Here is a 23,948-nt window from a genome sequence, read left to right on the forward strand (position 1 = left end):
TGATTTCATTTACTTCTTCTCCCGAGTGTTGCGGAATTGCTCGTTTTTAAAGAGGAAGTCATTGGCAAACAATCATCATAGGTTTGCTCTGAGCCCACAAGATCTTTCTTGAGATTCCTTATTCCTTAACAGTTTCTTTCTTAATGTGTGTTTTTCTCTCTCTGCAGCTCAGGTGCCTGACAATGATGAGCAGTCTGTGCCAGACTATCAGGCTGAAAGTTGTAAGTACAGTATGACTCCTCTCTTGCAGCTCTCTTGTTCCTTCTTTTTATCTCTCATTGGGTTTCACCTCTCCCTCTCGGGTCTGTTTTTGCCTCTTGTCAGTGCCTTTTATCCTGCAGTCCTGGATGATTTTATTTGGCCGGGCGTAGTACCAGCAGAATATGCGTATGGTCCGAGGCAAGTTCTCAGTAGTAGCCAAAGAAAACCAACCTGAAAAATGGCCCTGTGCTCTATAATGGGTAAATTTCTCTGGACAGCAAATAGAGGGTAGACATGAGTGCATGATTGGTTCTTCCCAGTTTTCCATTATGTTCACGAGGAAAAGCCTGGATGCTGACGGGAGAAATGGTGGTGTCCTGCTGTGCCGTCAGTAATTAAAACCCATAAGACATTATTTATTATATAAGTTATAAACAACCTTGGAACAAACAAGAGGTAGTTCACTGTACTAGTTTACAATGAGGCCTGAACTATCAACTGCTGTGGTTTATTTTTAACTTCAAATTCTCTGTTTCCCGGTTGGTCGCATTGTGATTCCTGCAGTCACAGAATTCTTGTGGAGTGGTTCTCCTGCACTGCACTCCAGAATGAGCATTTTGTCTGTGCAAACATGGTTGCTTCATGGTCCCTTCTGATATTCATGCTTCGCTATTCCACCAACTAGCTGCCACTGTTGACATGAGTTGCAAACAGTAAAGTGCTTAGCTATCACAACTGTGAAGCTGGCTTAATACATGTTTGTTCATTTAGCGACAGTTAAACCTCATACCTGACATGTTTTCTAAGACTTCGGACAGTTCACAGGAGCCGACAAGAAAGAGGTGCCTGATACATTAACGCACTGCAATCCAGAGGTCCACCGAGGGGTTTGAACTGCTGACTTTATGGTTAGCAAGCAGCCCAATGAGTGAACACCACAAGGTTCCTCCTAATTGAACCTAACAAACCCAAGTTTTCACCCCTTGGCCTCATAAATATTCTACAAATTCATTGATCTGAGTACCAGATATCTGAGAGCGAGGTTTTCTTCTGTGTTTGGCATCTGAAGGGTCTCGGGAGTTTCCAGGTTTCCAGGAGAGTGTGGTTTCTTCCATGTTCTCTCCCTTTATACATGTTGAGTTCAGCTTGATTTTTTTTTTTTGAGAAGCGATTTTTGCATGCTATTTGATGTTGGGCTGCGGTTGTCACATGCTCTTGAGTGATCTCTTTAGCATAGATATCATCCTTAAGGAGAGATTTTTAGAATCTCTCTCAGACGGCGTGTGGCAGTGCGTGGCCTATGCATGTTGGTTAAAGAATGGGAAGAGACTGGTCACATTTCCAGCACTGTCCTTCCTGTGAAGCATGTTGTGCTCATTCTAAAACCCCAACTTTTCACTTAAGTGGGAGAGTTAGTCTTAACAAGGTCATTGCACATCTATAGAAATTAATATCAGACATTTTCCTCTTGGACTCATTGTTAGCACCTTATTTCCCCCCAACCTCATCCGCCATGCCCTTAGGTGATTATTAATCCATTTACTATCCCTATGGAGTTAGCTATTATAGATTTCATATACAGAGCATCATTTAAAATGCAAACAGGAAGCAAACAAAAAACAAAAAGAACCAATAACAATGACAAAATAAAGTCGAGAAAAATCTTGATGGAAAAGAAAATAGAAAATAGTAAAAACAGAAACAACTTTAAATGCGTCAAAACGGAGATCAAATGATCAGGTGATACATTTTGACGTAACTACATCGGCCACATTCACCTTTACTATGCTCTTTGTTTGATAGCAAGGCTATACACAACCCTGCACTATATCCAGAGGGAAGTCACTGGAAACTTCGTCCATCCAGGGGTGGATTTTGGATTTAGACTGCCATCCATAGCCTTCTGCAAACTAGGTGTTCATAATTTAAGCACTGATACTGTTCCCTCCTTTGAATTTGGATTTTATTATATACAATCTTTCGATCACGGATGATTGTGTGCTTCTTCTATGTGGAATTAGTTGACACCTCCTGTAGCTAGCTGTTTGTTTAAGGACAAGCCTTAAGACTCCAAATGCTATTCTTTCTGATAACCACGGGTTTCTTTACTGCACTTTTCTGTAGCCCCCATATCTTCGGTGATTTCTTCATGAGACTATCAAGCAGAACCATGTCATAAGAATGGATTGTTTTTAGATTGTGGCTAGAGTTAAGTGTGTTTAGCTTCTGTTTTTCTTGACTATTTTATCTTGAAGTTTTTCTTCTCTTGACCACAGTGATATGCTATCCCCACCCATCCCCAAATGCAGCCAATTTACTTCTTTGGGTTTTCCTTCCCATTTTCCCAGTCTTCTTCCCATTCTCTGGGCACATTCTCTTTTTCCCTGGGGTCTGCCTAGGGGCGGACAACTCCGCATGCAAGGTCAGCACGAGTGTACTTGTGCTCACTTACTAATCTGTCCTGAGCATTTCACATGGCTTTCCTGTGAAACTGTTCACTACAGAAAAGTAAGTACGTAAGCACAAAGAGGTTTGCATTTACCTTACCTAATGGGAACTCCATTCCTGGCAGGGATTGTTCATATGAAAAGAGGCCGTGCTTCTGCAGGAAGATGCTCTGGGGTGGGAAGAGAGACAGAGGCCACCTGTACCTAGAAGTAGAATCTTTGAAAATATTGTGAACATATTCACAGCAGATTAGTAAGTAAGCACAAGGACACCTGAGTTTCTCTGTTTGGGGTAACTCTACACTTGTTCTACCCCCCTAAAACTTACCTCATAACTTATGTGCTCTATACCAGTGAGCTTTTCATGATTATGTACATGATTTATAGCTGTGCTTTCCGATACAGTAAGCACCAGCCACATTGGCTTTGCAAATTTGAAATGTGACTGGTGGAACTCAAGGAGCCTTAGCCCTCTGTTGCTCTTTCCAATTTGGCCTTTCCTCTGCTGCTGCCTTTTGTAAATCTTCACAAAACCCACCACTAGGATGTGTGTGAAAGTTAGAAAAAAAGCCATATATCTGAACTCACCCCTGGGCTGTCAGGTCTGCGTCATGTGAAACAGGATTTATGGAATTATCCGGAACTTCAGTAGGGTGTGCCACCGGCAGTTCACGTTCACCAAGTCCAATAGCGAAATGGCTAGTTTTTACCACTAATATTTCCTTTGTCTTCCCGTTGCCTCACTAAATTAATGACAGCGTCACGCAAGCCTTAAACCTGAGATTTAATCTTTTTAAAAACAATTTAGCAATCTTATTGACATAATTCACATATCATGAAGCTCACTAGTTTAACCACATTAAAAAGAGCTGTGCGATCATCACTACAATCAATGTTAGAGCATTTTCTTCTTCCTTACACTCATTATTACGAGCTCTCCATCTCTCCCCAACCTCATCGTCCATAATCTAAAAAAATACATATTAACCCAGTTACTGTCTCTATAGATTTTTCTAATCTGAGTTTCTCATAGGGAAAGACCTAAAAAAAAAAACACAACAAAGTACAACAACTCCATGACAGTAATAAAATAAACACAGAAAACATAACAGAAAATAGCAAACATGAGAACAGATTTAAAATGGGTCACAAAGGAGAACAAATGACAAGTGAGGTGTTAAATTTGAACCAAAATCTGCAGTAGTCTGCTTTTCTTTTTTTTTCGGTTTTTATTTTTTTAAATTTTTTAGTCTGCTTTTCAAAGCATTCTGTCCAAGAGCAAGGGAATTCTTAAGGTTTACTTGTTCATCACATTCAATTCTTTACCATGTAGTTCCAGATGCTCAGCGCATGGTTCCTTCCCACAACACATATCTTATTTTCGGGGCCTCTACTCTGTTTGTGTTCTTACTACACTGTACACCAAGTGAACTTGTGGTTGGTATGCTTGCTTTTGGTATTCCCTCGTCTTTTCCACCCTCTACAATGGTGCTAGGCACTAACACAAAGCTGCACGCTCTTTTCTCCTTAGCTTTCCTTTGGATAAAGTCGCCATGATTTAAAAGAAAGGTTCTGTAACCTGGGCCTTGCCTGTCTTTGCAGCACCAACTCATGTCAGGCCAGCACCTTTCTGTGCTGCAGACAGTCTCCATCACCTGCAGTTTTCCACATCGATGGAGCTGTTTTCGAACTCGTTGACTTTTCTCGTTCATCTTCAGTTTACTTTTACATCCATGTTGAATCCTGGTGAATGTCTTCGTGCTCCCTCAGTCCTTAAAGTCCTCCTTGAACTGTTCTTGCCACCTCTACCCTGAAGAGTTAATTGGATTCTCTGCACCTGTGGGACTTTCTGCACTTATTGTAATAGCTTGGATATGTGCCTTCCTTCCACAAGACTGAAGTTCTTATTCATTGGCCATGTCGCTTTCAGCATGACTTACATGTAAAATTATCATCATAAGCATGATCATCTTCTTAATGCTTATTAATTGCTAAGTATGCTTAGTGTCCTAATTCCATTCTTATAACTGAAACATGCTTTATTCTTGTGGAGCTCGGTGGTGGTGGTGGAGGGGTTGAGGACCATGATAAAGCTATGAAAACTTAGCCAAAAATTTCAGCATGATATATTTTTATTTCACTAAAATTAGTGGAAAATCAGGAGTCCCTGGGGTCCACTTGGCTGCTATGCCACATGCTGTCAGTTCTAACTCATCCAGAGCCCCCTCCCGGCCACAGGCCTGGTGATGTGCTATTGAAAGGTCACACACCCTGCACTCCCTAAGGAGCAGCGCTGCTCAGCGCACTTGAAGAGTTAGAATCTTTGCAGCAGCAAGCAAGCCACAGGAGTGAAACGTCACAAATATGATGCTGACCCGTTTGGAAAAAGCATGCGATTTCTAAAGAGAATATATAAGTAAAGCTAACAATAAATCTGAAAGAATCTTTAAAAAATGGAGGGTTGCTTTATTTCACGTTTTCTCAGACATAATGGACTATTGTTCAGATGGTGGCGGCCAGCTAATTTGAGTGTCCACTGAAGAAACGAGAAGAAAAATGAATTGTAAAGGAATGCAGGGTTTGAATTATCTTATGTGCAAGGATTTCTAGATGGACAGGGTAATCAAACACTGGAACTGAGGGGTCAGGTTGTCTTCTAAGTGCCTTTTATAAATGTTGGAGTCTCCTCTCTTTGGGATTGCCCCTGTGGCACAGGGATTTTCTCTCAAGGAATGGAAATGCATTTTATATTCTCCTTGTATAAATTCTACGGGGTTCTTTTTTTCAAATGTGAATAATTGAATTTCCGTACCTACCTAAATCAAATAGCTTGATGCTGCTTTTGCTTGATCCCTTTGCTAAATGCAGGTTCGAATGGGCAGCAAAGTTCTGTACAACACTGGGTTACAGAATGTAAATTTGACTGTAAACTGCATAAATAACCAAGGGGGTTTCAAGTATTTTATGGAAATACTCTGTTGCCTTTTAATTGTATTTTTCCTCATGGACTTTTTGAAACCCCTTCAAATGTATATGATTTAGAGAAAGGCCTCTACAATTTATGGAAGTTTAGGTCATCATAATATTGGGTATTTTCTAAAATTGCCTTTAGCTGCAAAATATTTTAATTGGAAACATGGAGCCGAATGATGTCACAATATAACTCACTAATCTTTGAAGGATGCTAAACTTTGAAGCAGCTGTAGTCATTAAAAACAAATAAAATAACCATAAAAACTCCTTAAATATCCATCCTAGGAAATGAATGAGGTCTAAAGGAAACTTCTGCATGCTATAATGTTTGTTGTTATTTCTTAGAAACAAATATTTTCATCACTTTGGCATGCTGCTGAAAAATTAGAATTACTTTTTAGGGTACCTTTTAGTCCAGAAGAATTACATTTCTTAGAGAATTCAAAGAGTATCAGAATTTAGGTCAGCTTTATCTTTTCAAAGAAATATAATCCAGAATTTTGTAAATATTATTACGATCTTATAATTTATATTTTACTTAACTAATCTTTTGCATTATGAAGTGGTGTGTTCTTATCGCTGGATTGTTTTAGTTTTGTGACACTAGTACATTTCAAGGAGCCCGTAGTGGGTTATGCACTGGGCTGGTAGCCCCATGGTCAGCAATTTAAAATGACCAGATGGTCCACGGGAGAAAGAGAAGTCTTTCTAGTGTGAACATTTGCTGTCTTGGGAAACCCCGGGGCCAATTCTACTCTATCCTATGGGGTTGCTAGAAGTCAGAATTGATTGAACAGCATTGAATCTGAGTACATTTTAGCCTTTACCATGATCCACATGTAAGCTGATGCTCATTTTTTCACTCTACAATCTCCTAGAAAACGACTAGAGGTTCAGCCAGGGTTAAGCAAAATTGTTAGCAGGATAGATCTTTCTAACTCTATTCTCCCCACCCATCATCGTGTTCTCTCCAGAAGGCACCACAGAATGCAAGTTAATTAGGATGACGTCACTAAGAAAATATAATTTAGGTTCCTTGCTAACATATAAGGGAGTTTCAAAAAGTTAATAGAAAAGTGACATCATCTCTTCATTCTAATTTTCCTAGAAAAGGTAGCCAGATTTTGAACTTTTGAGCCAACTTTTGGAAGCCCTGTCATATGTATAAAAATAATTTTAAATATTTTTCTACTCTAATTGATGTTTATGATACAATCCAAGTTCCCAATCCAAGAATAATCAAGACAAACAAGTGTGGGGAGAATTTAGCTATTTAAATCTTTGATTACATGGAAAAACCACTTTCTTCAAGTACATATAAGCCAAAGCTTCACTTAGTTTTCTTAGGAATTTATTTGTTTATTTCTAAGTGCAGCACATTGACTATCTTTGTGCAATGAAGTGTGTGCGAGCAGGGGGCAAAAATACCTTCACAGATTACTCAACAAATCTGGTTTGTAAACAACAGGTCACACCGGTCTATGCAAGCCCTGACTTCATAGTAACATGTTTTACTTGTCTAAAATAGGGAAATTGTATTGTTTATAATTTTCATTTCTTGATTTTCTGCCTTTTGACTAAGCTATCTTTCTGTCTTCTGCTTCTTTCTGCATATATAGCAAGCGCTTTATTAAATTTACTTCATAAAAATGATGATTCCTTTTGAACCCTTCATTGCCTGCTTACGTATTTGGATATGACGCTACCAGGAAGCTGCTGTCTTTTTTCATTCCTACGTCGGCTCGTGCAAGGAGAGTACACATGCAAGGAGGAATTCCATTTCCAAGACTTGAGAATATGGGCATGTTATTGTGTGTTTTTTGAGGCTTATTTAAATACATAATTCATAAGGCCCACCCTCCATTTCTAGGATGAATCTAGGATCAATAGTATCTTACCTTTCTTAGATCTAAGCACTAGCTCTCGAAGGACCTAAATTTCCTTCTATGTGTTTGGCTGGTATTTTTGGTCTGTTTGATGCTTTTTTCCCCTGCTTTCTTTTGTTTATCTATAGTTTAAATATGTTATCAAAGTAATATATCCAAGGAGCAGGAGAAAAAATAAAAAATAAAACAAAATCATTCCATATTCCTTCATCTCCAGTTCTCTAGAGACAGCCGCTTAGTTTTAGTTGTGTCACATAGTGCGTGATATGCCTGTACTGCAGTTCATGACTTAGCGATTTTAGACCACATCTTGATCTACTCAGGTAATAAATATTTAGGATACATTATTTTTTTGTTACTATCTAGCCAGGTGAGTATAAGGCATCAGAGTTGATCAAGTCATTTTCCATCAGCTGCTAAGTGAAAGGTTATAGATTTGAACCAGCATTTCTTTCCATAAAGATCCTCAAAAACAACCCCACTTCTGTTGAGTCCGTTCCAGCCAACAGCAATCTGATAGGACAGCAGGACTGCTCCTTCAGCTCCCCAAAGAGTAAATCTTTGTGAGAGCAGACTGCCTCATCTTTCTTTCTCATAACCTTGACCACCCCCAAAACCCTATGGACCACTCTAACCTGTAACATGGGGGTGCCATGGTCAGACGCCGACTGGATGGCGGTTTCCAACAGTTACAACCACACCTGGCTGAATAATTGTATTTGAATCCAGTAATCTTCACACTGGGGCATGAAAAAGGAGCCCTTGGGGACGTTTATTCGTGGATAGCTTCATGCGCCCTATGCTGAGGGGAGGCCTTAGACATTTGCCTCTGCTTCCATGCCCTTACTTTTATAGAGAGAGTGGTGTTGTTCTTTTGCAGTCTCACTAGAGAATGGTCTCTTCTCTTCGACACATACACAACGAATTACATGATGGACACAATGTATTTCTGAAATATCTAAATAATACACGGTCATTTTGTTATTTAAGCATACTTGATGAGTAAAAGCAAGAGCTTTTTTTTTGGTTTTGCATAGTTTCTGAATTTTTATAAACGCTGCTAGAAGCATTTGTATTTTCAGTCCCAATGACTGACTAGTACTTCTCTTTCATCGATAGCTGTGAGAAAGCCATCCCTAGTTGTAGGTCACTGAGAAACAATTCCTGTTTAGGAGACACCTAGTACATTTCAAACGTTGCCGGGTCTTTCTAACCCTACCTTGTTCTACGTGCCTCCATTGGTTACTTGTCATCAGACAGTCTACTGTTCCATTGGCAGTACATAATGCCCTATGTCTGTAGCTACCTTTCCAGCCAGCCAGAAGTTGCTATTCGATTATTTCACAAAAAGTAAACTCCCTGCCCTCCAGTCTGTTCCGTCTCTTGGAGAGGTGGGTGGGTTTGCAAGGCTGGGTTATTTTCACTGCAGTAGACAGCCTTTTCTTTCACGCATAGAGCGGTCGGGGGTGGCAACTATTTAGGGGAGAAGTATGCTTCATCTTTCTCTTGCAGAGAAGCAGGTGATTTTGAACCACCGACCTTGTAGACTGAATCCGAATACATATCTCACGACAGTACCAGGCAGATACTGGGCCTACCACCTTTGTTACCTAGCTGTAAAATGAGAGGGAACTAAATAATCTCTCAGGTCCAAGCTACAAAATATTTTGTGACACCTTTTCCTCACTCAAGAAAGACATAAAGCATACCATGTCACCATGCTAAGTGCTTCAAGTGAAAGGTGCCTTGGTGGTGATATCAGGAAAGCATTGGATTCTCATCACAAGGTCAGAGATTCAAACCTGCCGCTGCTTTTAGGGAGAGAGATGAGACTTTCTGCGCCTCTAAAGATTTGGAAATCGACTCGATGGCAGCGTAGGGGGTAATAGCTAAATGTAAAAGTGTATATTGGAAATAAGCATAATGAGTAGGAGAATACAAACATAAATTACTGTAAAATATTGTCGGGAAAATGTACCAGCCTTATTTTAGTAAAATATGCTTTAGTAGATCTTTTCAAAATTTCTTGGTCTTACCATAGGTCTCTCTTCAGATTTATGCCAAGGTGAAAACAGAAAACAAGCAAAGAACAACCACACCCAACAAAAGTACTCTATCCGTCTGTTCCATTTCTGCTGAGAAATGAATGTATGGATTTCAGCCCAAGTCGTTAGCTTTTCCTTTTCTAATTGACCTCTTGAGCCTTCTTTAATTTTTCACTGGGTAGAGCAACATCTCCTAGACCTTGACTTAGAAAGATACACAAAGGAAGTATGTCAGTAAATATTCTCCCTTCACGCACACTATAATTAGCAACAAATTAATTGGAGAAAAGTGATCTTTGCCATCTTTGCTAGAGCTTTATCCATATTAAATAAGAATATTGTTATGCAGTGAGAAGATTTACTAGACTAAATGCCATGCAGTATTTGTTAGTAAATCTGGCTAAGGGTTGAGAGTGGAAGATTAATTGCAGAACCAAATATCATGATCTTTGTTTCCTTATTTTTAATGTCTATCCTTATACTTACATACAGTGTTGCTTCAGAATGCAACAGCATTTGAAAAGAGAGCCAGAGCAATCTCGAGAAGAAACATATTGGGGGGCTACCATTTCACTGCTGTTGTTACCGATTGTGTTTGGGTCAGCTCCCACTCCTGGGGACTCCGTGCATGCAGAGTGAAACTACTCAACAGGGCTCAGAGGTTTTCCCCAGCTGGAAAAAGAGCCAGGGCAATAGGGCAACGTGCTGCAGAACCTCGAGGTGGGTTCAAAGTGCCACCTTTTGGTTAGTAGCCCAGTGTTCCATCATTTGCGCTACCCAGAGAAGACTCCTCACTATATCATGGGATATGTGCATTTCATGAATTCAAACAGAGAATAAGTACCCTGAGCTTCACTGATCCATATGCACCTTTGTGTCAGAATTGTATATCTAGTGTATGTGACAGGCAATTATTTGTTTTTGTATTTATGATATTGAACATCTGCTTACGATGCACCACACATATTTCCTTCGAATAGTATCCTAATGAGAGGCTGGGTGTCGCACCAAGTAAAAACGGCTGTTGATTTTTGTTGTTGCTGTTGCTTTTGCAAAACTAATAAATTTTGCCCCAAATGAGCACTAGTTGCATTTGACAGTAGCTAAGGGTGATGTTAACTCAAGAACTAAATGTTTGACAATATATTAGGGAAGGGATTCCTGGATGGAAATTCTTACTCTTACAATGTCTGAATGAGTTTTAAGATATGACTTTTTTTCTTTAATGTTTTTGTGTGCTACTTGTTGAATCTTATTTATATCTAGGATTTAGCAAGAACATTTATTTTGCTGTCTTACACTATTCAGAGCTTTGCTTTCCAGTTACTACTGGTTATCAGCTCCACAGTCTTGTTAGGAGTAATTTGAATCCTTTAGTAGGACGTTGGCATGTGCTGGCCCTTTATAGATCATTAATTACAGAGATATCATAAATAAAAATTTATGTGTATAACTTTCTGTTTTTAAATGTAGAGAGCTTATATTCTTTAAAAGCTATACCCCTTTCCCTAATTTCTGGTACTTTAAATATGAAAAATATTTACAGTGTAACGGTTTATGTTTTCTTTTACTTATGAGATTTTAGTTTAACATCTTGTTGACTGTATGTCTATCTATTAGTATAGAATTGTTAATGATGCTAATAAGTAGCTTCATAAGACCCTAAAAGTTTGTCAAGTCAATAAATTTATTTTGAGCCCTCTTTTGTGCTAGGGACTAGTGATATAGCTGGCAAACAAATCAGACAATCTGCACATTGTGGCCGTGCTGGGCTCTCATCATTTGATCAGTCTGTGTCTGTGTCCTCTTTAGTTTATGACGTGTTTCTGTGATGGAGAGGGAACACAAACCAACCAACAGTAACAACAACAACAAGAAATATAGCTTGCAGCTGTTAGAAAACCACGTGGAAGCATATTAATCATCATTACATCCACCCCTAATTCATTTTAATGTCACTGAAAGTATAGTGTCTAAGTATGCTTAAAATGATGAAAAGTGATTAAGCGATTTAAAAGAAAATAATTCAGCAAACAACCTTAGAATTTATGTTGTTTAAAGAAATAGCTGTTGCCCATCTTACTAGAAGTTTTTATGAACCAAATTTCCTCTGGCACATAATATATTTCTTTAAATTATTGACCTTTGTATATTTAATCAGACCTTTGTCCAGGTCTGATTGTTTGGTGCCTGCGCTTTAGTTGTTAAATATGTGGAAGATCATGCCTATTTTCAATAATACCTTGAGTATTTTGATGATGGGATACAAAACCTTTGTGAGCACACATCTATCTATATGGCCTTTCCTTTGAGAGTCTAACATATAGGAAATTTTCTGTTTAGTGTTTCTTCATAAATATGTGAGATAACCTTGAATTTTGAAAGTGTCACAGCAAATATAATATTTCTGATAATCCTGTCTGTCAATATTCTTCATCCTAATTGGAATTGTTAACATTCACTCATTGTACCAATTTACTCACTTATGTATACCAATGCTAAAACACATGGAGTCATCTTCAACTTATTGCTTATATTTATCAATGGTCAATTTTATTAATTTGCTTCCATAATATTCTTAGAATATCTCTTTTTAAAAAAAATGCTCTTGATTCTGCCCTAATTCAGATTCTCCAAATGCTTCATCAAAAACATCGTGTTATCACTATTGAATTGTCCTTGGTCCCACCCTCTCACACTGAATCCACCCCATTTTTTCTTCATCCTAATACAATTTGTGCAGGTCATTAATCTCTTTAAATGGGCAGGAATTACCTCTTCTCTACATAAAAACCAAATGATGTGGCAGTCTAACCTTTCCCATAGGGTCTATGTGAGTCCGATGCACTTGATGGCCAGGGGTTTGGGTTTATCACAGCATGCTCTTTGATTTCACTCATTCTCTAAAATTCAATTGACATATCACTACTTCACCATCCTAGACAGAATGAAGAAACCCCTTAATTAGAAGGATAGCTCTCTGTATAATGCAAACATATATCATGTGCTCAAATGACAGTGAATGTGGACACTTCTGCACAAACCTGAACACATCCCAAATCGATGTGTAATTTTCTTTAAATTTATTTAGCAAATATTTATTGAAGGATCCCCATGGCACAGTGAATTAGGCTTTTGGCGTCTGACAAAAAATCAGTGCTTGGAACCTCTCAGCTACTCTTTGAGAAAGATGTGGCAGTCTGCTCCCATAACAAGATTTACAGCCTCAGAAATCCTGTCGAATAATCCTGCCCTGTTCTATGCTATCTCTTAGTGGGAACGACTGAACAGCAGTGAGTTTGGGGTGTGGCTTATATGTTCATAAATTCTTTATGTACATCCCAGCTCTTATTTATTTCATTTGGCTTATAGAAGAAGGCTCATTTTTCTATTCCTTTTTTTGTGCAATTTTTACTTTTTAGGGGCTCAGTGAATATTGAATTAAATTAAATGCAAAGTGATCTTACTACTTATAAACAGTTTAAAGAATGCCCAGGTGGCTTATGGCTTAAATTGTGTACAATAGAATTCAAATACTTGATTTTATTTTCCTGTGTGCTATTACATTCAAGCTAAGTCAGAGTTATCGGATTAAAGTTCTCTAAGAAATATTATTTGTTGGTCCTATCAGGTAGTGCATGTAGCAGTACTCTCTATTTAGAACAATACTCTGCAATAACAGTGCAGTCCCCTTTCATGTGAAGAGTAGCGGAGAGCAGAGAGCAATCAACCAACTAAGGCGTGCCAGCTGAACATCGCATAGCTCAGGTCCCCAGCTGACGACTGTGTAGCTGTGAAGACCTGCTTCCAGTTTTGACAGCCAAAATTCAGGACCCTTCGAAAGGTTGAAAAGAGTTCTTATTTTCTAGAAAGCAACAAGCTTAACAAGGACTGTTTTCCACACAGAACGCTAAAATTATCGAAAACTTCTCATCAAGGTGCGACACGTTGAGAAGGGACCAAGACTCTAGTAGGGAACAGCCAAGAAAGTGTTGTGCAACTAATCAGACTCAAAACAACAAAGAACAACAAGGAAAAACCAACTCAATCAGTTGGTTTCCAAGAACGAAACTCTTTGGGGAGTAGAGAGCCTTTCCCCCCTCCTGGGGCCATTGCTTTCAAACTGCTGATCATGTGCTTAGTGGCCCACTGTGTACCCGTGTAACTGCTATGCCACGGGGGCTGCTATTGGCGCACAGAGTTTGGGAACAGAAGACTGGAGGGCTCAGTACTTGGGAACTGATTAAGTTCTTAACTAGGCTATAGTGTCTGCTGTTCTCGGCCTTCAAATGTTTCTCTGATCCAGATTTTAGAAGCGTTTATGATCACATCCTATATTTCCATGTTATGGGTGCACAGATACTGACCCTCCAACGTTTCAGAAAGAGTCTATTCAGGGTGGGAGAAGAGCCCTTTGCAGCGGAGGCTGTCGTCCAGCTACTATTGAGTAGCCAGGGGATTTCCAAAAGTGGTGGTAAATATTTTCACAGCTGCAGCTTATAGGATGATACAGTAATAAGATCCACACTCTTATTTACAAAATGAAACAGAAACCCTGAAATTACAAAAAGTGATTAACGTGTTATGTTTTTGACAGATTAAAGGTTTTATGACTTTTACACTTGTACATTCATCTGCTGCACTTCCCCAGTGACAAGCTCACAGGTTGCAGTGATAAACTTCACGCTTCCTGCTTGAGTCCCAGCATGTCAGCCACCATCTCTGCCTTGTCCATTTCAGTGTTTTGACCCTTGATTTCTGTTTTACTGTTATTCGGACTCCTCGTTAAGCTACTGTCAAGTTCTGTGGAGACCAGCACACAATCACGGGTGCATTTTTATCCACACTTCTTCCCCACCGCCCGATCCTTTCAACACTAGTTTACTCCTAAAGGGCTCTCCTAAGCTTTCCTTCCAGCCAGAAATGCCAACAAAAAGTTTGTTCAAAACTATGAAGGCTCTAAAACTCATTTAAGAAGGGCCCCTTCTTACCAAGATGTCTGGATCGTACTGCAAGTAACCCTCTCAGTAGTGCCTTCCTTCGAAATGCTGGTCATGCATTGAAGCCAAGTTGTGATGCTCTTGGAGGTTGCTTTTCTGCACCCTCATGGACGGATTGCGCCGATTTGAGCTGACACTCTAGTTCTTGGCGCTGTAGCTCAAACATCAGGTGACTCCATGGTCTTAGCCCATGGGCCTGGAGAAAAAGCCAAATAGCCAGATGCCGCTATTTTGTCTTTCTAGATGATTTTGACTTCCGGAACCTCTTCATGCTCTGGTTTTCTTCCAGAATTTCAAACTCCACCTCCCACCTCTCCCCTCTTCCCCCTCCTGAAAGCACTACTATCATTTGCTGTTTTATTGCAGATTAAAGGCTTATGCATTAGAATGTTACCAGCTAATCAATAAACGCCAGTTATCCTACTTTGTGATCAAACTGTCCCATTGATCAAAGTGGAACGTTAGGCTCTTTTCTTTCAAATGGCGTTTTCGGAAGGCATGGCTCTAGCGCTTCAGCGATGCGGAGCTCTGTCTTCCTAGTGTGTTTAGAGGTAGGCGTAGCGTTTATGTGTGTGAGAGGGACATATGGGGACCTCCGGACACAAATGGTTCCATCTGTATTTCATTTAGAACAAAGTCTCCTTTTTCTTAACTTTTGCGTTAAATTTTAATCGTGAGCACATCTCTGAAAATTTATGTGTGTGTACAGTTATTCCTCTGTACCTGTGGTCTGCAGCTACAGATTTAACCACTTTTGCATAGAAACTATTGGGAGGGATGGCAAAAAGCAATTATGGGTACAAAGCAGTCTGACAAAAGCGAAGGAGGTATGTAAAGTGATATGTATGCAGCATTGTACCTGTAAGTTTTCTCGAGATGATTTAAAGTTTATGGGAGGGTGTGCACAGGCCTATGCAAATAGGAAGCCATTGTATGTAAGAGACTTGAGAATGCTGGGAACGTTAGTATCCAGTGGGTTCTCCTTAGACACCAAGAGACGACTATACTTTTAAATTACACATTTCCTGCCTACTATAATGTATGGCCTTTTTATTTTTAAGGTCTGATATTAAACTGTCTCCCAACCCCCTAATTTCAAAGATTGTACGCATAATAAATGCACATAAATGCTGTGATTACAAAATTGGAAAATAATATACTCTTATGTTTAGATTCATATAAAGATAAATAGGAAACAGTGATAGAATTTTAAGATTTGACATCTTATTTTCATAAAGTACTCCATGCCAATTTTATTACAACCTCATGACTAATTTATTTTTAATTTAGTCATTTTATTGGGGGTCATACAACTTTCATCACAATCCATACAGACATCCATTGTGTCAAGCACATTTGTACATTTGTTGCCTTCATCATTCTCAAAATTCTGCTTTCCACGTGAGCCCTTGGAATCAGCTACTCATTTTTCCCTTCCTTCCCTGCTCTCCCCCCATGAACCCTTGATAATTTATAAATTATTATTATTTTGTCATATCTTACACCGTCTGATGTCTCCCTTCACCCACTTTTCTGTTGTCCATCCCCCATGGAGGAGGGTATATCTAGATCCTTGTAATCAGTTCCCCCTTTCTCCCTCACATTCCCTCCACCCTCCTAGTATCTCCACTCTCACCACTGGTCTTGAGGGGTTCATCTGTCCTGGATTCCCTGTGTTTCCAGCTGCCATCTGTATCAATGTACATAATTTTTTGCCATGAGATGTCAGTAAAGTCAGAGAATATTCACAACACAAAGCAATGTGCCACATAGTGGGAGATAACGATATTAGCAATAATACTGATCTCTGACATGTGTCTAGTGAGTCCAAGGCTTTATGCCATACCTACACCCCACCTCTCATTTGCTTCTCACAATGACCCTGAGATGTTGGCTGAGTGGTATGGGCTGGAAAAGACTTAGTGTGGTCCCCAAAGTCACAGAAGTAGTGAGTGGCAGAATCAAGACTCATCTTGTGCTATTTTTTTCTTTCCAGCAAAATATGCTATCCTGTCATTTATTGAGTTATGATCAAATGAGTGAATAAAATGCCTGTAAGTGTTTTATGTGCAGGCCTACATACATATATAAATATTCATGTGTATATAATACAATTAATCAAGGGGAAAAACTCAGGAAACAAAACCATTTCTTATTGTCTATAGCATGCATATTATATGTCACACCTGCTTATAATAAATCATATCCTCTTTGATCTACAAATCATAACACTATGCATGAAATAATACATATATGGAAAACAAAGGGTGGAGTACATAGTCCCTTAAGTTCTCTATTAGTCTATATGAAAATTGTCATCCGCATGCTTTGAATTGGGAAGGGTGCTTAAGTCCTGTGTACACACAGGCCTTCAGTTTCAGGAATGATGATGGTTTGTTTAACAAAATAATGATACTTCCAAAAGAAAGTTTAAAATGTTTGGTTTGGTACACTCTCTTCGGTCAGTGTATAATTAGATGCAAAATATTTTTGCAATATAATGCTGTAAATTGAAATCATATTTGATATTTTAACTGTGTTACTTAAAATATATATGCAGTCATGTTACAGTGTAGATGACATGACACCGAAGCTGCGCAATATTAGCATTGTGCGATCCATTTAGGGCACCCAGTCTGACACCTGCAGTTAAATTCCGTTTCTGTACCTTACTAGGTATGTGGCCTTGTGCAGGCTGGTTATGGTCATGACATTATAGTGTTCCCCTAGGATGACTTGGGTATTAAAGGAATGTATATATGTGTGTGTGTTTATAACCCTGTGTCCATTTACATGAAATAATAATAATATGTATTTTTGATTTATCGTAAGCATTGCATGCTGTTATTTTGTGTATACTGAAAATATAGGAAATACAGTGCGGAAGTATGTGATCTGTGTAATGATACATTATGAATACAACTGCATCTGATAAACTTACCTACACGTGCCATGCTTCTGTTTTAGCATACTAAAAGGTTACATCTATTACTACAGGATTTGCTTACGTATACTGGAAACAGGTCGACTAACATCTTCACCTTTTACTGTTGCTGAACCGCATGATCTACTGGAGTATGATCACAAAATGGTAGAGTGCGTATCTAGGGTCATACCGTCAAAGAAACTCAAAAGCGACATTGGTCCAAATGTAGCGTAACTTTGACCACAGGTATCATAAAATGCTGAGCTGAAAGCATTCTGCTACTTTCCCAGTTATAGGATCACTACATATCATTTAAGATTGTGGGTTATGAATTCTGATTCTTCAAGGACACTTTAATTTGCAGGTCGAGCAAAATTATATCTACAATGTTTCTGTTGATTTTGAAGTTCATGTATTCATTGAAAATGAAAATAATGTGGATTTTTCAATTAAGATACAACCTTTATAATACAAGGCAATAATAATTATAGTGTTCGCTCAGCCTGAAGAAAAAAACTCACTAGTAAAATAGCAATAATCAAGTTGAGAACTACATGAGAAGGGTGCTAATTTTATGATCATCTGTATTTAAATAATAAAAATGAACCCACAGACTCTTGCTGTGTTACTACTTGCAATGAAGTGGCTGGTATTCGACTTCCTGGATGACCGCCTGGAAGCTCACTGAAAAGAAATTGGCTGCCTACATTGTGAGTGGCCAACACTCATCACTATGGAATGGCTACTTCTCCAATGAATCAATTCCTAGGCAGTGCTAGGCTTGTACAAGACCGGCTGCATTTGATCTGCAGTGATGTCTGAAGTCTAGTGTCATTATTCTTATATGATAAACAATTCTTATAGGTTCAGCTTTCAGGGAAAGTCAGCAACAACCAGAAAACAAATTGGAATTTCAATGTCAACATTTGGATTCTGCATATAAAATTAAGAAGAATCGATGCTAGGCTAATACAGATATCATATCATATCATTCCATAGTTAAATCACATCAGGTAGGATTGTAAATTCACTACTACAATTAGTTTCAAAACAGTCTCTTTTTTCTTGAACTCCTTGATATCATCCCCCTTTACTGCCCACCCCACCTCCCCCCCTGATACTCTCGGTGAACTCTTATTCTACTTGCTGTCTCTAGAGGTTCATCAATCCTGGGTTTCATATACCGAAAACCAGGAAAACATAGCGAAAAATCAAGATGGCTATCCCCAATGACACACTACATCTGAGCAAAACCCAATATGAAGAAAAGAAAAACCCACATAAAAGGTTCCAAATCATAACCCGTCCGGTAAATCTGGGCAGGATCAAGTCACGAGGTTTGATCTGTTCCAGCCAGGCTTATCATTTTGATCTCTTGAGGTCATCTCTCCAAAGTACTCTGTTTTGTAAGCAGTTTGTCCCTATGACTCCATTACAAATGGAGGGACATTACTGGGGGCTGATTTCCTGTGTAGCTCTCACCAATGTGTCTCGGACTCCTGCTGTCATCCCTAGCCTCCTGCAAACCAGAATCTCACAATTCAGGCTCCGATACTGTTTCCTCTTATGGCTTTGGACTCATGTAAAGGTCTAAACTTAGTCCTGAGCTTAAAGAGAGCTTGTGCCCTGTGGAGTCCCCACTCTTAGTTTTATAAGTTCTCATTTTTTGTTATTTTTGTCTAGTAATGGCCTCAGAAGTCAAAGCAGGGATGTGGAAGGGTTGGTATGATGATTAAAGGAGATCATTTATATCCACTTTATGTCAAGTGTTTGATAACTATATAGCTCTCTAAAATATGACCCTGTAACAATTTATCTATATATATTTGAGGCCACCATGGGTTTGAATAAGAAGCAATGAAGATTCAGAATAACCGTGTAAATGATAGAATTTGACCTGTCAGTGAAGGAGTTGGGCTATTTCACTCCTGCTGTTAAAAAGTGGTTGAATATTTTACCTACATACACACGGTACTTCGAAAAACAGCTATCTTTCTTCTTTCCATTATATTCTACCATCAATTCCAAAGAAGGAAATACTGTGAATGTAGCAACATAAAACTCCCTGCCATCTAGTCAATGCTGACTCCAAGTGACACCCTGTGGGTTTCCAAGATGGTAAATGTTCATAGGAGTAGAAAGCCCAGTCTTTCCAGAGAGGAGCTGCTGGTGGTTTTGAACAGCCGACCATGCAGATTGCAGCCCAGTGTGTAGCCACTGAACTCCTAGGGCTCCTATGTAGCAGCAGGTTCATTAGAAATTCAGGAAAGATAATTCTGTTACTCTGGTTTTGTGGTTGGATTGCTTGTCTTAATTTGAGTGTTACGAGTATCATCGTGAAGAAGGTAAAGACTGTACTGGATCCGCAATTCACATATTCAAAGTAATGCTTGTATGGTATGCACACATCAACGTATTTTTCAACCATTCTTTGAGAGTCAGATTATCCTGAAAATTATTTGAATTACTTGCATAGTTATAATGCTAAGATAAAGGTATCATTCTTGGGAATGAAATTTATTCTAAAACTGATGCCTGCCTTCAAAAAACAAACTGGGTAGGAGAAGAGGGAGGGAGCCATATGTTGGGGAGCAGCTAAGGTACAGTAGTAGAGAGTTAACATGGCAGTGATAAGTGTCGTCTCTGAGCCCCATTAGGCTTCACACCACCATGCACAACTTTCTAGTTGAGCGACCATGGTAAATCACTTAATCTAATTTCATTCCCTCTTCCACCAAGGGAGTTTACAGTAATAAGGATGTCATAGATCTGCAAAGAGGATAAAGCAAGTCAGGGTATTAATAAATGATAATTTCATTTTATTCCTAATAATGTAACTGCCGTATGATGAAAAAATTAAATGAGTTTCCTAGACAGAAATTTATGTAACTTAAATTTTTATTTATTTATTTTTTTACTTTTAAATAAGAGATCGACACAGATTAGAGTAGCTGGTTGAGATGGTCTGCATAATGAAAATGAAACATGACCTGGAACCAGAAAACCAGACTCATAAATTATTAGCCATCAAGAAACCTACAGATTGAGCACCTAATCTTGGTATTTGAAGGATAATAACATGAAACATTTGCAAAGTGTTCACTATGTGCTAGCTGTTCTATCAAGCACTTTACATAAGCTTTAATGTAGTCAACCTTTACAACAGTGCTACTTAGTAGGAACTGTAATTGATCCCTCTTCTTAGTGGGTGGAAACCCTGGTGCCACAGTGGTTACACAGTAGGCTGCTAACCACAAGGCCAGCAGTTCCAAACCACCAATTGCTCCATTGAGAAAAAAGCCTGGATTTACTGGAATGAGTAAGATATGTTAATAAAAATATATATTCTACCTTACAAATCTGGCTGGACCGGAGGATGTACACTGGTACAGATAGGAACTGGAAACACAGGGAATCCAGGACAGAAGAACCCCTAGAACCAGTGGTGAGAGTGGCGATACCAGGAGGGCAGAGGGAAGGTGAGGGAGAAAGGAGGAACAGATTACAGGATCTACATATAACCTCCTGTGTGGGGGATGGACAACAGGAAAGTGGGTGAAGGGAGACATTGGACAGTGTAAGATATGACAAAATAATAACAATTTTTAAATTATCGAGGGTTCATGGGGGAGGGAGGGGAAAATGAGCTGATACTAAGGCTCAAGTAGAAAGCAAACATTTTGAGAATGATGAAGGAAACAAATGTACAAAAGTGCTTGACACAATGGATGTATGTATTGATTATGTTAAGAGTTGGACGAGCCCCCAATAAAATGATTTTTTTAAATCTCTCTCTCTCTCTCATATAGCTATCTATATCTATATCTATATCTATATCTATATCTATATCTATATCTATATCTATATCTATATCTATATCTATATCTATATCTATCTAATCTATATGTATCTATCTGAGTTACAGTCTTGGGAACCCACAGGGGCAGTTCTGTTCCATGCTATAGGGTCACTATGGGCTGGAATTGACTGGTGACAGTGTGTTTGTTTCTGTTTCTTTTTCTGTGAGAAAATTGAAGCACAGAGTACTCAAATGTCTTGTTGCTTGCCACAGAGCTCCAAAGTTGGCAAGATAGAAGTTTGCACTCTTAGTTGTTATTATACATCGTCTCTCCACAATTCATCCAAGGTGATAGCAGTTAGGGACAGACAGAAATGGAAGTTAATTCTACTTCTTGGGTACTAGATTTTCAATATCTCTCTGCTTAGCATGGAGCAGTTGGCTCGTTGAGTTTTACATGGTTTACCCAGTGTTGAGGGGAGAGCCTATTATGTAGAGTGAAGATCAGGTGTTCGTTGCTGTAATGCAGAGATGATTTTTTTCTTTTCCTGGGAAAGAATGTAAGCAGTGTTTGGAGATCAAAGGGTGTGTATTGGGAAGTAATTGGTATGAGGGCCACAGATCAACTCAGTACAATTTTGTCAGTCAACAAAAGTCAGTAAGATATATTTAGAGTTTTTCTAAGAATGCGTGGGCCAGCCTGAGTATGAAATTACATTTCATGTTAAAGGGTAAAATACAATGGAGAGAAAAAGAAACTAGTGTATTTTGTTGTCAACCAAATTTAGCATATTGGCACATTTGTATTCAGAGGCTTTATGATTATGTCAGTGGAATCTAATGTGATTATTCAAGGAAATACCACTGAAAATGTATGCATGTATCATAAGGGAAAGGAGAATCAGGCTTTGTCTAATTTAATTTTCACCCCTATATATATTCTTTATTTACAAATCTCCTATTTGCTTCAAAGATACAGGGAGTTAAATGCAAAGCAGGCCTATATTTGAGATCAGATTTTTTATTTGGCAGGTTATGTCCATGTGTTTCTCAAAGCACATCTTTTTTACTTACTCACTTGCAAGGAGAGCAGAGTACTCTTTTATCTTCATATTTTTCTAGTTAGTTGAAACTGTCAATTAAAAGAGAGAGCTGTATAAGTCTTTGTGTTGATAAGTACGTATATAAGCTTCTAAGCATATGCGCTGGCTGCAGGATGTGATGCACCTACTAATAGCCACTGTGCACCTGGAGTTGCAGCAGATGCATTGGTAGAGCACTGTGTTCTTAAGAATTAGATTAGAATTCAGGAAATAAAATAAAGAAACAGAAAAAAAGAGAAATTGACTCTACACATGAGTCTCCTACATCGTGTTAAAGCCATGTTTTGGCTGGAAACCATGTTGTCTGTTGTTATTGACTGTTATCCTCTCTGGGCTCTGAATGATAGCAAAAGTATTACCTTTGTAATTATGTTATGATCTATAGCAGGAATTATAGTATCTGTTTAGTAACATGACCATGCTATTAACCTTTAAGAGTTACAAAAATTTAAATTTAAGTAGATGTCAAGTTTAAACAGTTGATATATCAATAAAATAAGTATAGTTTGAACAGCTTAAAGGAAATTCAAGATGAGAATTGTTTAATTGTGTGTTTGATTTTGAATACCTCATTTAAGAGTAGATACGCATCTATATAATCCTTAGCAATAACAGCATCTTTCATTTGACAAATTCAAAAGGATTAGTAACTCTATTATTTATGTATGTTATGATGACTGCGAAAATAAAGTCATATGCAGTATTCATTTCCCAGTTAGTACATCTGTATATTATGAATAACATAAAGACTTGCATTGTGAAAGGATTAGTAATGATTTGCTATATATTTTGTCAGTTCCATAAAATGTTCTTCCTAAGATAGAAGCACCAAGAATTGTAATTTTCAAACATTGTTGCCTCTGTGTTGAAATCTATTTCCGATAATACCTGTATAGCACCACTCTCTAGTTATGATCTGTATTTTATGTTTGAAATGGTAATCTAATTTCCTCTTATTTTCAATTGGCAATCAAAATAAAATGCACACACACACGACACCACACACACAAGAGGGCTTTAAAAAAAGGCCATGGAAAATTGGAATGGAAAGATAATGTAATTATTCCACAACATTTTTGAAGTCCCCCTCATGTGTATGTAAGTATGTATTCATTTTTGTGTGTATCTATGTACATAATACATTGGGATGTTGCTACATCTATTGCAATGGAACCAAATTTAGTAACAGAATTGGTGTCTATTTCCCATCAGATAAGGGTTGGTTCTTGCATGCTCAGAATATTAAATATATGGATTTCTCATATAATATAACCTCATGGTTGTTCTTTGAGAGTGTAATAGGAAGTTTCTAGAATAAAGGAGAAAGCGAAATCATTTGAATTACCAAGAATTCTATAAGTATAATAAAAAATGAGGGATGATTTTCAAACCGTGTTAGTGTCCCTTCTTGATTTTGAAAGAGTAGAAGTTAACAAAATTTCTCAGATTCAAAAAAGCTCAAAACTCTCAGCCATTGAGATGATTCTGACTCATAGCGACCTTGTAGGACCCTAGAGGAAACCCATGTGGTTTTCTGAGACGGTAGCTCTCTAATGAAGTAGAACGCC

General features: G+C 38.4%; 1 protein-coding gene across 3 annotated transcripts in view; it reads left to right on the forward strand.

Moving 5' to 3' along the window:
* ETV1 (ETS variant transcription factor 1) overlaps positions 1 to 23,948 on the forward strand; it is a 97,094-nt gene that overhangs the window by 13,374 nt on the left and 59,772 nt on the right. For all 3 annotated transcript variants that reach the window (XM_075557594.1, XM_075557593.1, XM_075557595.1), the window contains one exon: positions 168 to 221. In XM_075557594.1, the coding sequence (XP_075413709.1) occupies positions 168 to 221 (54 nt within the window). The remainder of the gene's footprint in view (positions 1 to 167; positions 222 to 23,948) is intronic.

The sequence above is a fragment of the Tenrec ecaudatus genome, chromosome 9 (genome assembly GCF_050624435.1).
Source record: "Tenrec ecaudatus isolate mTenEca1 chromosome 9, mTenEca1.hap1, whole genome shotgun sequence".
Classification (NCBI taxonomy): Eukaryota; Metazoa; Chordata; class Mammalia; order Afrosoricida; family Tenrecidae; genus Tenrec; species Tenrec ecaudatus.